The sequence below is a fragment of the Petaurus breviceps genome, unplaced genomic scaffold (assembly GCF_028583685.1).
Source record: "Petaurus breviceps papuanus isolate PSGF00001 unplaced genomic scaffold, PetGlider_PUasm1.0 171, whole genome shotgun sequence".
Lineage (NCBI taxonomy): Eukaryota > Metazoa > Chordata > Mammalia > Diprotodontia > Petauridae > Petaurus > Petaurus breviceps.
The window spans coordinates 8010552-8025058 of NW_027185754.1; the positions used below are offsets into that span (position 1 = coordinate 8010552).

A 14507-nucleotide genomic window follows, 5' to 3' on the forward strand; every position below is an offset into this window, starting at 1 on the left:
ACCTCTGGCAGCTGAGAAAATCCCAGCATTTGGAACAAAGCTCTCCTGTCTGGTAGCAGAGTCCTACTGTGGCAAAAAGCCCCAAAGTCAAGTAATTGAGTGGCAACATGACCAGGCAAAGGAAGCAAAGCAAACAGAATACAACATTAGACTCCTATTTTGGGGACAAAAAGAAGCAAGGCATGGAACAGGAGGAAGACAGTGAAGCCAGAACTCCTGCACCAAAAGCTTCAAAGGAAAATGTGAGCTGGTTACAGGCCATAGCAGATAAGAGAAGTAAAGGAAAAATTGGGAGGAAAAATGAGAACAATGCAAGAAAATTATGAAATGAAAATCAACAGCCTGACTGAGGAAAATAACACCTTATAAAACAGACTGACTCAAATGGCAGAGGAGACTCAAAAAGGCAATGAGAAGAATGCCTTAAAAAGACAAATTTGCCAGATGGAAAAAGAATCTCAAAAGCTCAATGAAGAGAATCATTCCTTCAGAATTAGATTGGAGCAAATGAAAGCTAATGACTTTATGAGAAATCAAGATGCTGTTAGATCCAAACAAATGAAAGAATAGAAGGCAATGTGAAATATCTCATTGGAAAAACCAGTAACCTGGAAAATAGATCCAGGAGAGATCATTTAAAAGTTATTGGACTACCTGAAAGCCATGATCAAAGAAAGAACCTAGAAATCATCCTCCAAGAAATCCTCAAGGAAAACTGCCCTGATGTTTTAGAACCAGAGGGCAAAATAGAGGTTGAAAGAATCCACCGATCACCTCCTGAAAAAGATCTCAAAAAGAAAACTCCTAGGAATATTATAGCTAGGTTCCAAAATTCTCAGATCAAGGAGAGAATATTACAAGCAGCCAGAAAGAAACAATTTGAATATTGTGGAAACACAATCAGGTTAACTCAGGATCTAGCAGCTTCTACATTGAGGGACTGAAGGGCTTGGCATATAGTATTCTGGAGGGCAAAGGAGCTAGGATTAAAACAAGAATCACCTACCCAGCAAAACTGAGTATCATGTTTCAGGGGAAAATTTGGTCATTCAGTGGAAAAGAGGACTTTCAAGCATTATTTTTTTTTAAAGCAATTGGGGTTAAGTAACTTGCTCAAGGTTACATGGCCTGTTATTTCTGGGTGTGGTGCTAAATATCAGAGCCTGGATTCGATCCCAGGTCGTCCCAACTCTGGGGCCAGTGATCTTACTCGCTGTGCTACCTGGCCGCCCCTCAAGCATTCTTGATGAAAAAAAACAGAGTTGAATAGAAAATTTGACGTTCAGATACAAGAAGCAAGAGAAGCATGAGAAGGTAAACAGGGAAAAGAAATCATAAGGAATTTATCAAAGTTGAACTATTAACATTCCTACATGGAAAAACAATAATTGTAACTTATGAAACTTTTCTCAGTATGAAAATAGTTGAAGGGAATAGAAATATACATATGTCTATATCAGAGGGTATACGGGCATATGAATACCTATATGAATGTGTGTATATATGTGTACAGGTATACATAGAAAGAGGGCACAGGACCAATTTAATAGGAAGGGATGATACTTAAAAGGTGAAATTAAGAGGTGAGAGAGTAATATAATGAGAGGAGATGGGGAGAGACAGAATGGGGTAAACTAGCTCATATAGAAGAGGCAAGGGAAAATGGTTACAATGGAGGGAAAGAATAGGAAGGCACAAGGGAATGGGTCAACCTTATTCTGATTGAATTTGGCTAGGGGAGGGAATGACATACACAATAAATAGGGTATCTCACTCTACAGGAGAGTAGGGGGGAAGGGGATGAAAGGGGGGATGATGGAAGAGAGGGCAGGCTGGGGGGGAGGGAAGTTGAAAGCACTCACTTTTGAAAAGGGATGGGATCAAAGTAGAGAATAGAACAAGTGGGAGGTGGAATAGGAGGGAGGGAAATATAGTCAGTCTTTTACAATATATCTACTATGGTAATGTTTTACATTAGCTACACATGTACAACCTATACTGAACTGCTAATCTTCCTAGTAAGGGTGGGAGACAAGGGAGGAAGGGAATGCATCTGGAATTCAAAGTTTTAAAATCAAATGCTTAAAATATATATGTGTGTGTGTGTGTGTGTATGGGAGAAAATATGGGAGAGAGCAGCTTGGAGGAGGGGATATCCTGTGGGACTGCTATTTTGGGGCGGTGGGTAGGGGAAAATGGTGAGAAAATTTGTAACTCAAAATCTGGTGGAAATGAGTGATGTAAATCAGAAGTTAAAGCATTTGAAAAATGGAAAAAAAAAAAAGAGAAAACTATTACAATGGAAGAGAAGAAAAGGAAGGCAAAAGGGAATGGGTCAACCTTACTCTCATTGAATTTGGCTTGAGGAGGGAATAACATACACACTCAATTGGGTATCTTACCCTACAGGAAAGTAGGGGAGAAGGGGATAAGAAGGATGATGATAGAAGGGAGGGCAGAATGGGGGGAGGGTAGTTAGAAGCACATGCTTTTGAAAAGGGACAGGGTCAAAATAAAAAAATAGAATGTGTGGGAGTGGGGTAGGATGGAGGGAAATATAGTTAGTCTTTTTTAATATATTTAGTATGGAAACGTTTTGCGTAACTACACATGTACAACCTATATTGAATCACTTATCTTCCCAGTTGGGATAGGTCATGAGGGAAGAAGGGAAAGAATCTGGATATCAAAGTTTTAAAAACAAATGTTTAAAAAAGATTGTTGTGGGTTTTTTTTTTACATGCAACTGGGAAATAAGTTACAGGCACTGGGTATAGAAATCCATTTTGTTCTACTAGAAAGTCAGAGGGGGCAAGGGGGAGGATGTAAGAGAGGGCAGATTGGGAGAAGAGGTATTCAGTAGGATTGTTATTTTGGGGTGGGGGTAGGGGAAAGATGGGGAGAAAAATTGTAACTCAAAATCTTGTGGAAATGAATGTTGAAAACTAAAAACAAACAACTTTTTTTTAAAAATTTAAATAAAAAAGAGAGAGAAAAACCCCAAAAAACAGTTGTTCTGACTTTTGTCTTGCCACTGGACTTTGATGACTCTGGAAGAGACAGTGAGGCTAATGACATTGTGCAACTCTGCCTCACTTAAATCCAGTTTAAGACCAAGTCAAGATAGTATCCCATGATATCATCAGTCCTGTTTGGAAAAGGAAAGAGGAAAAGACAACAACAAAAATTCATCCTTTGGTGATATTCTAAATAGGATTCATATGTAAGTATTAAGCAGTTTTCCCCTTAGAGTGACAGAGAAAGGATGTAGTGAACTGAAGAGAGAGAGAAAAAAGGAGTCTGCTTCTTTTTTTGGGGGGAGGGAAATTTTTACACTCTGAATTTAAACACCAAAAAAAAGTAATCTCCATATGTCTCACAGAACACAAAAAGAGGATTCAGTATGAACAATGAATCTGTTTCATATCACTTGCTTATTTTAAAAGAACATATATAATTCTACATGTTACTTTCAAAACTATGCTGCTTGTGCTCCCTTCTCTCTCTGCACTAAAAAAAATATTACAAAGACCTTCTCTTTTTTTTGCATTAATATTTGTAGCCCTAATAACTTCTCTCACTTAAAACCCAGGAAAAACAAAGGGGAAAAACCCCCTTATAACAAATAAGCATAATGAAGCAAATGAATACACATTATAAAGCAAAATGAACAGCTGTATAAAAAATTATGTCTCTACACCTTTTCTCTGTCACCTCTCTGTGAGGAAGTGGTTAATATGTTCCATCACAGGGTGCTCTGGAGATAAGATTGGTCATTGATTGCATCGTTCAAAGTTCTTAAACCTTTAAGAATTGTTTTTCTTTGTAGTGTTGCTATCGTATAAATTATCCTTCTGGTTCTGCTCACTTCGCTCTGTCATCTAATACTATTCAAGATTCTCTAAGATCATCTTTTCCCTCATTTCTCATGGTGCTATAATATCCTATTACAGTCATATGCCATAATTTGTGTAGCCATTCCCTAACTGTCTAAGAGTGTCTGGCAAAGCAACCCCTTTAGACTCTGGTTCTACAAACCCACCTCTCCCCAGTCCCAACCCCACTAAAAATCCTCCCTTCATTCAGTATTTAAGAATTCTTTTTGGACAGGTGACCATTTTATATTATTCTTTGGGGTAGAAGAGGCTTTATTTTTGCTTCAGTATCCTCCTCTGAAAATGAACCCTGGTCTTCTTATTCCCATAATAACTTTCTATACTTGGGTTGTTTCTCCTTTGCCTGCTCATTTTGAAAAATTTGTCGCAGCTTACTACTGTAATCACCTTTAGTCCTGGGATGTGGGGGATGGTGCCTTTGGCCTTCAGTTCTCCCCTCTGGCCTGGAATAGAAACCAAGGCCTCCTCCCTCCTGCAAGTGCCCACAGCCAGTGATGTCCCCACCCCACTGCTTCTGCACTCACTGGGTGTGTGCTGGTTTTTTCTTGCCCAGGACTGTGTCTTGGCATCACAGATGGACCTGATGTACCTTATCAGCAGAGGTTCCCTCAATCTTCCCCAAGTCAGATATCCAACAACCTATACTGTCCAGCAGGTGAAAATTCCTGTGCCTGGGGCCAAGGTTACCTCTCAACCCAGCTACCCCTAGGGCTTACTGCTTGGTATTTCAGCAGAACTAACCTGGAAGTGCTTATGCTTTACAGGGACAAAACCTTGGTCCTGGGATTTTTCTTCAGATCTTATCTGGTTGTCTCAGGAGGACCACTGTTCTGCTCCAACTCTTGTTTATTTTTACTGCTCTATTTTCACCCTGAGGTGCTATTTTGTCTTGTTTGTGAGAGAAATCTGGAGAGCTTGGAATTTTCTGACCTACTCTGCCATCTTCCCAGAATCCTCTCCACTAAATATTTTTTAAGTTTATTATCTTTACAATATTGCTGTTATTGTATAAATTATTCTCTTGGTTCTGCTTACTTCACTTTCCATCAATTCATACAAGTCTCTCCAGGTTTCTCTAAAAACATCCCCTTCATCAATTCTTATGACACCACAGTATTGTGTCACATTCATATACCATAATTTTTTCAGCCATTTCCCAGTTGATGAACATCTTCACAGAGAAAGAGATCAGTTTCCAATTCTTTGCTGTCACAAAGAGAACAGATATAAATATATTTCATGTTTTATTTGACATCATTACATTTTTTGTAATTTTAAAAATATTTTAATAGTATTATTTAAATAGAGCATGGGGCCTGGAGTCAGTTCAGATAACTAGCTGTGTGACCCTGGGAAAATCATACAATCCTGTTTGCCTCAGTTTCCTCAATTGTAAAATGAGCTGTAATAGCAAGCAAACAAATACTTAGCTCCTTGTTTCAGTTGAACCTTTCCTGTGATTATATCAAGTCTTTGTTAAGAAATAGGACTTGTGAAACCCACAGTGGGAGGGACTTGCCAAAGATAGGAACAGGAAGGATGTAAGAGGTGGGAGGAACAGAGAGGAGCTAATGACCAGATTAAAAAGCTGAGCACAAGTTGGGAGACACCAGAATTGAGAAGGGAACACTTGTGGTGGCAGAGTTGAGGAGAAACCTTGTGGTATCTCTGCACCCTGTTTGTTCTGTCTGTCTTGATTTTTGTTTGTAATACTTTGTACAGAAGCCCTGGGACCTTACTGGAAGCCCCGAAAGAGGATTTTCTTGTTGTCTGTTTACAGAAGTCCTGGAGGAGGGTTTTGGAGGTCCTGGGACTATACTGACGATTTGTGTTGAGTTCTCAGACTTTGTTTGTGGGTCTGTGTTGATTTCAGAGGCAGAAAGTAAATTGATGATGGTGCTAGCAATGTGCATGAATGTTGTTTGGCTCTGTTAAGCTTCGTCTTGCCAGAAACAGAAACTGTGAAGGGCTTGAGGTGGACTGGACGCTGTGAGCTTCAACATGGAACTGGAACTGGATGAGGAGCTGGACAAGGAACTGAGAACTACCTACCTTTTAATCCAGGTGACAGTTGGGTAAATTCAGGCAAAAGCTGGGACCATGGAAGAAAAACCATGGAATCTGAGAGCCAGTCTTGAATCAAGATGAAAAGACCTCTCCTTGGGTACTTAGTACTGACTGAGAAGATCATGACTTACTATGGCCTAGGGATGGGAGAACTTTGTACTCTGTACCTTGTACCTCTTAAGGATGATTGAGTTAAGGATGATCCGGAAACTAATCTCCAATCAAGAGATTGAGAGATTAAGACAACGTGACCTAGAGGTGGAGAACTTTGACCTTTGTACTTTGTGTCACTTGAGGACTGCTCCTTAAGGATTACTGAGGTAAAGACTTACTGAATGATATCTTTTGTTTAAAACTATGTGGCCACTTTATTGATAAGTTATGTTATAACATTGTGAATGATGTACTTTGGTTTCTGTGGATGTTTTGTCTTAGTTTATTACTGAATAAATAGAGAGTTCATTATACTATGTGATCAGAATCTTTAAGATATTCACAGTAGCAGTCCTCTGGGGAGCTGTACATGCTTGGCCTTACATGAGCTGGAGAAGGAAATGGCAAAGCACTCCAGCATGTTTGCCAAGAAAACCCCAAATGGGGTCACAAAGAGTCAGATATAACTGAAATGACTGAACAACAACAACAAAAACATGAGGTCTTTTCATTTTCCTTTGATCTCTGAGTATAGACCTAGTAGTAATAATCCTGAGTCAAAGTGTATGGTCCATAAATGTTTAGTGTTGATATTAATTCTTTATTGATGCTACCTTTTAGCAAAATGTAGTTTTCCTGTTTATCTCTTTTAATTAGAGGCTGATTTTTTGCTGTTACTTTGAGTTCATGATTGCCACCCCTGCCTTTTTTTTTAACTCCTGCTGAACAATAATAGATTCTGTCCTGGCTCTTTATTTTAACTCTGTGTATATATTTCTGTTTCTAATGTGTTTCTTGTAAACAATATGTTGTTGGATTCTAAATTCTGAACCATTCTTCTATCCTCTCCCATTTTATGGATGAGTTCATCCCATTCACATTATGCTTATGCTTGCTAATTATGCATCTTTCCATCTTATTTTCATACATTTCCTTTTCTGTTTCTCACCTCCTCTTTAAGCCATTGTTTTGCTTCTGACTTATGATGCCCTTAATCTACCCTCCCAATTTATTCTTTTATTCCCCTTAACCTCCTTCCCTCTCATTTCCCTGTTAGTTAAAATATATTTGTGCATGCAGTTATGTATGTGGATGTGCATCCTTCCCTCCTTTGACTAGTTCAGATGTATGAGGTCCAAGCTTCAGTCACTATTCCTCATTTCCTCATTCATGTGGTATAGACTTTCAACTTTTGCAACCTGTTTGTGAGATAATTTTTCCCATTCTTCCTTTCCCTTCTTTCCTTGGCCCCTGTGTCCTTCTTCCTCACCTTTTCTATTCTTCTTTTGAAATCATTCAAATATAACAGAATTACACTCAGACCCTCTTTCTAATTCTACTACTTCTAAGACCTCTGGAATTGTAGGGTGGCTTGCCATTCATTGTAAAAAGAATAGCCATGTTTCAGGAGTTCTTAAAAAAAAAGGTAGCTTGGCAGCTTTGTAGTCAGACAAATCAGGAAGCAAATTGTTCTTTGGCATCCTTTGAACCTTCCCCAGAAAGTACTGGCTAGGGCACTGGGGGATGCAAGGTGGGGGTGGGGGTGTGTAATGGAAATGGGAATTTGAAGATCTTCCCTGCTCCTTAATAGACCTAGGGGGGCGTTTGACGACCTCCCGTGCTTTAAAAGTAAACTCTGGCCCTTAATAGGCTGAATGTAATCACATAGAACCTGTGATGGGGGAAATTTGCTAAAGGGTGCAGCAGAGCCCACAGGAATCTTCCCTGCTTTGCTGCCCCCCTAATAGGCTGAATGTAGTCACATAGAGCCTGTGGTGGGAGGAGTTTGCTGAAGGGAAGCAAAGCCCACAGAAAGCTGGTCAGAGCTAGCCAGACAGTGGGAGAGAAGGTACACTCAGGCAAGGAGATAGAGAGGTTTGTGAATAAATATTGATATTATATTGGTTTGTGGGAAGGCTGAAGGATGCTGTGGCTCTCAGTTATTATGGCTTCTGAATATCTTTGGTACTATGATGGAATCAGATTACTGGTTTTGGGGTTGGGTTTTCTGGTGCCTGTTAAATGCTTCAGTTCTATCCTCTATCTGGAGAGTTTGGTATATTTTGCGATCAAATGTCATGCAATACTTATAGTCACGGTCTTTATTATGATCGTGGGCGCTGTAAATATTGTACTGGTGCTACAGGGTGACAGACTGTATCTCTACATCACCATCAGTAGAGCTGCTCTTCTAGTAGGAGACAAAATACACAGCAAAGAGCAGGCTTTGGAAGTCAAGAAGTCAGTATAGAAAGTTCTGAGGAGAGTGATCCCAAGCATTTCAGAACAGTGTCTTCTATGTGTTCAGGAGACAGCCCTGAAGTTGGGAGAGTTGAGCTGTAAAGAGAAGCAGGTCAAGGAAGTCTAGCTAAGCAACCTGTCTAGAAGAGATGCTACACTCAGAGGAAAGCAGCATTAGGACATCATGATGAGAAAGAACGTTGGGGTCGTGCAGTATTAGGGGCAGGGGTATCAGTGTACTCTATGTGTGTACTATTTTTCCTGCAGACTTTGTAATTATGGATGTGCTCCAAGTTTATAGGGGGAACATTTTGTTCCTGTTGTTCATGCTGACACCTCAATAAATGCTTTGAGCTAATTATGTCTATTATTAAAGCTAAGTACACTCATGAGGGCTTCTGAGCTATGGTTTTAGAAATATACACCCACAAAGTACTTAGAACCTGTGTCAAGTTGGGGTAGTTGTAGTAGGGGTACTACATATATTACCTAACTTCAACTGCCCTTCACTGCAACAAGGCAATCTCTTATTCCTAATTTAATCACTCATACTCTTAGGAATAGCTCTTGCAAACCTTTTCTCTCAAGACTCCATTAGCACTTTTCTCCCCAACTTCTTGGTAGCTGTGGGCCTTGCCTCACAATTTACTGGGGAAAAAAATCAAGGAAATTGCTGAGAATTCCTCCTTCTCTCATTTCAAAAGCTCTTGACATAATCTACCATTTTCTTCTTTAGTCTGATGAAGTTTTTCTTACCACTTCATCCATCTCATTTCTAGCAGACTGCTCCCACCAGCAACCTTTCTCTCTCGTCTTCAATCTCCCATCTACTGGTTCTTTGTTGTTTACAAAAATGCCTGTCTCCCTCATGGATACCACCATCCCTGCTATCATCTTCTGTATTCTCTGCCATAATCCTAGTAAAATTCATCTGTCAATCTCTTCTGACTTCCAATTTCATAACTCAAAGTGACTTCTACAATGTCATCAGTGAGCAATGTCATAGTGAGCATATGACAAATCTAAATAACTTCTTCTCAAGTCTTCATTCTTGATGTCCTTAGCAGCATGTGACACTACTGACTTGTTTTCCTAATATTGATTTCTGGTTCTCCTCCTGTCTGCCTCCTCTTTCTCAACCTCCTTTGCTCAATCACCATACATGTTATGCTTATTATGAGTATATTCCATGACTGTTCTGGATCCTCTTTTCCTTTTTCTTTTTTAAAGCAATTGGGGTTAAGTAACTTGCTCAAGGTTACACGGCCAGTTATTTCTGGGTATGGTGCTAAGTATCTGAGCCCGGATTTGATCCAGGTCATCCCGACACTGGAGCCAGTGATCTTACTCGCTGAGCCACCTGGCTGCCCCTGGACCCTCTTTTTCTAAATACACTGTAATTTGGTAACTTTATCAGCTTCCATGCATTTAATTATGATCTCTAGGCAAAAGACTTTCAGATGTAAATATTCATCTCTAATCTCACTTCCTATATTACCATCTGCCCTTTGAAAATTTCAACCCTGAAATCTCTATTCAATATGTCCAAAACTGAACTCATTATCTTTCCCTCAAAACTTATCTTTCTTCTTAATTTTCCTATTAATTTAAAAGATATCAACATTCTTTCAGGAAACCAGCTTAACAGCCTTCATGTCAACTCCATCCTTTTCTCCATGTATCCAATAAACTGTCAAATCTTGTGATTTCTGTCTCATTTCCTTCTCCCTTCCCCACCCCAATAGTTGAGGCTCTTACCACCCAAACTAATGTAATAGACATCTATTTGGTTGCTATCAGTCCCAAGCATCTTTCCATTCCAATCCATTCTACACACATCTGAAAAAGAGATTTTCCTAAATCACAGGTTTGATGTCACCCCCTACCAACAAATTCCATTGACTCCCGATTGCCTCTAGAATCAAATCTGGATTTAACTATAGCACTTAAATCTTTTCACAACTTAAGTCCTTCCTACATTCCCAATCTTTGTACACTTTACTCTTTTCCACATACTTGCCCATCCAGCCATTCTAATCTACTTCCCATTCCACACACTTCATCTCCTGTAATTTGTGCCTTTGCAATGGCTATGCCACCCCTGCACTCCCTTCTCAACTTTGCCTTCTCAGTCTTGGTGTCAGGAAGACCTGAAGTCCTGCATCTGACATATACTGACTATGCGATCCTGGTTAATCACTTTAGCTCTTAGTTACTGGGCAACTCTCAAGATTAGAAGCTACAGATAAAGAGTGAGTTTCCTTATCCACGAATTCCCGAGATCAATAAAATCATAGGTCCAACCCCTATCCTGTGGATATATTTATATATGTACATGTTTTCTCTTTCATTAGGATGTAAGCTCTATTACAGCAGAGACTATTTATTTACTTTTGTCTTTGTATTCCCAGTACTTAGTATAGCCCATAGTAAGCACTAAATAAATTCAGGTTGATTGAAGAGTAAAGCCAAGAGAATATGCTTATAATTCCAACTATGTGAATTTGGGTTCATTACTTAAAGTGTTTGGAATTCAGTTTCCTCATATGTAAATTGATGGGTTTAGAGTAAATAATCTTTAAATTCCCATCTAGCTCAAGCATTCTGTAACTTCTTAAAATAAGTGATGCAAAAAAGTAGAGACCTGAATAAAGTTCCTATAGTGACAGTAATAAAATCCAATTTTCCTTATTAAGAGCAAATTTAAGACTGAAAATTAGAATGTGGTTTGTCACAGAGTTCAAGTAAAATATGTAACTTTTTAATAAATGTTTGGACAAATTGTTTTCATATTTTGAAGTTTATACTCATATAGATTTGTAATACAAGGAAAAACCAATAGAATATATATATAGAATATATATAAAGTGTTTAATTTTTATGCACATATTTACCTACAATATTTACAGAAAATAAAACAATTGTAGAAACATGAGAATAGACAATATCCTCTCAGACTTCTTAGGAGCTGAGGGTTTTATTGCTGTTGTTCAATCAAAGAATAACATTTTATATACATGAAAGCTGAGAGATTAATTTTTAGCTGAATGGCAGCCTTATTAAAGTTTTTTTTAAAAATTAAATTGTTGCTGAAACTTCAGGTATTTTGTTAAATGAAATTAAAAGGATGCTCATGAAATAACTTAAACCTTTTCAAAACTTTTTCATAATAACAAGTAAAAAGGCACCTCCAGAATGTTAAAATATTTATAGCAATCCCAGTAGTTTAATTTTATGGGCTATTATAGAACACAAGGCTATTCTGCATACACAGTATGTCATTAGCACTTACTCTCTAAGTAGTGAGAACTGTAGACTATTTTGTGACACTGTCAATATATTACCTTTTCAGATGGTGGAATATGATCATAAATTACACATCTGCAATACTAGTGTAATGTTATGACTACCACAGCATAAAATCCAATTATCTAAAACAATACAACTACTGAATTCCCAAAACACTACATAATTTGTAACTGAATTTTCATATTCAGAAACCTGTGAAGTGTTCTCACAAGTATTTTAAAAGCATATTTATAAAGTATATTGAACAATAAATGAAAATGTTGAACCAGTAAATAAAACCACAATAGTGGCTGAAGTTCTGCATACAGTTTAACAAAAAATCTACCTCAAAATATCTGTAATTTCTTACAATGTAATGGAGATGAGTTTTTCTTCAATCTAAGTTCAATATGATGGGCTTTTATAATCTACTTTCCTACAATACCATTTAAAGAATAAACTGGGAAAACAAACAATACAGCCATATGCAGTAACTATTAATAAAAAAGCTGTGGGAATGGCAAGTAGGTGTTCCTTAAATACTGGTGCAGGAGAACAAAGGTCCACACAACATGTTTTCTCTTTTCTTAACATTGGCATTGATTTGCTATTTACAGTAGTTTGCAAAAATACATTATAAAAACTGAATGAGGTTCTGTCTCTAAGCTTCAACTTAGTAACCAAGACACATACTTCATCTGCAATTAGTCTTGCAGAAAATGAAGTACTAAAGTGACACTAATACTGAAATATAGGTAATCAAAAAGTACCAAAAGCACTGATAACATGAGAAATCATCAAGACAATCTGGGTTAATATTGCACACTTCTTGTCGGTTGTTGCTAAGACTTTCACATATAAGTAACTGTAAAAGGAATCCTGTATGGCTTTTCGCTGCATCACTTATTTGAAGAAAGGCTGTTTCAGGTCCCATGATAGTATATAGAAATCGTCATTGAACATGAGGCCTAGGTTTCAAAATTAGCTTTCCTGTCTGTGGAGAAAAGGAAGGAAAGAAAGTTCAACATGTGCTTTGTTATAAAGAAAGTAACTTTATACATGTTAAAAAATATTTCTAACATCTGTAGTTATTCATGACCTAGAAATTAACTATTTTCAATAACAAGGGTTTTTTTTAAATGGCTTTTCTTCTAAAGTCTTTTTGATAACTACCTGAAAAATCAATGATCCATTAAATGAAATAATTATTGTGAACATTGAGGAATATTTTATGTTTATCACCATGTAAAATTATTTTCAGAAAACAAAGCTGTACATTTGACCTAAATTTCTATCACAGTGGAAATGCAGCTCTGAATATCTGAAGGTATATTGGGATTTTGCAAAGTAGTTCAGTCCACTATAAATTATCATAGAAGCAATTTTTTAAAAGAAACAAAATAAACATACTTGTACTCCAAAAATTTACCTATAAACCTGTTTTTCCTTTCCCATTACACAGAAACAAAATTAATACTAGCTATAAAATAAACATCTACTGCATTACTGTTATAAATACTCTACCCCAAACATGAATCCCATGATGAAATTGCTGTCAATCATATTTTAAAATTCTTTTGAATCTGACATCAATTATTTCACATATGTATCAAATCCAAAGGAGTCATGATGAAAAATGCTATCCACTCTCAGAGAGAGAATTCATGAATTCTTAAGTATGGACTGAAGCATATTATTTTCACCTTTTTTTCTGCACCATGGCTAATAGGGAAATATCTTTTGCATGAAAAAAATTTATTTTATGTATGATATCCAAGTAAAAAAGTTACTTACATCATCACAAGACATATTATATTCTGCTAACACAGTTCGACATCGGGCTGCTATACTGCATATATGTAGTCAAAGGAAAATAGCATTATTTAGAGAAAATAAAAAATAAAGTTGGCCAGAAGTGTTTTAATAGAATAAATAGAATATATAATATATATTATATATACATAAGTAGAATAAATAGAATAAAACTCAGACACATTTAAAGGATACATTGATGGTGCTACCACTCTCTTGTGTATTCCAGCAAAGAACAACCCTATTAGAGTGATACAGCTGATTGTGAAAAATGGATGATTCCATAAAGATGTAAAGAAGGATACCTATATAAAAAAAGGTTTAATTATTTTCAAAATTATACTGTTATTGTTTAAACTATACTCTTACTTATATATTTCTTTTAATCCTTTTATCTTCTAAGCTAACAAAGTAATTTAAATGGCCCTAGTTTCCTTTATTGCTATGCTGTGTAAAAATTTAGTTAAGCATTCAAAATGTATCATCATTTATATAGTTTACCTTATCTCTAGCATTCACTACACTACCAAAATGAGTACTATCACTATAGGCACTTAATTAGTATTTTAAAAACACTTACATTTATCCAGTGCTAAGCAGAAGGGCAAAACATGGAGCCTATCTTACATGAGCTTAAAATCTATTTGAGAAGTTTAGACTAACCAAAAATAAATTGGGTGAGCAATGTTAAGACTGTATACGAGTAAGTGCTAAATCATGTCATACAACTCAATGATGTAGGAATTCAGAGAAGAGGGACACCAATAATGTGGACTTCAATGAAGAGGTAGATTTTTGTGTTGGAACTGAAAAACAGGTTGGGTTTAGTCGTGCAGAAAAGTCATTTCAGCGTAAAGGCACAGAATCCTAAATGTAGAACTGGAAGCGACCTTAGGAGTCGTATAATCCGATTTCCTCATTGCATGGATGAGGACCTATGTCCCTGAAATGTTAAGTGCCTTGCCCAAGTTTGCAGAGGCTTCAAGGCTCAGCGCCTCGGAGTCCATGCCCAGCTCTCTCCCTGACCGTGCACGTGATACGGTGGTCCCT

At 37.3% G+C, this 14507-nt stretch overlaps 1 protein-coding gene across 4 annotated transcripts in view; it reads right to left on the bottom strand.

The window, feature by feature from the left end:
• Positions 1-11207: 11207 nt before the first annotated feature.
• CNEP1R1 (CTD nuclear envelope phosphatase 1 regulatory subunit 1) overlaps positions 11208-14507 on the bottom strand; it is a 10448-nt gene continuing 7148 nt past the window's right edge. For all 4 annotated transcript variants that reach the window (XM_069082536.1, XM_069082537.1, XM_069082539.1 and 1 more), the window contains 3 exons: positions 13653-13762; positions 13440-13494; positions 11208-12639 (listed from right to left, as the gene is read on the bottom strand). In XM_069082536.1, the coding sequence (XP_068938637.1) occupies positions 12598-12639; positions 13440-13494; positions 13653-13762 (207 nt within the window). In that variant the 3' untranslated portion in view covers positions 11208-12597. The remainder of the gene's footprint in view (positions 12640-13439; positions 13495-13652; positions 13763-14507) is intronic.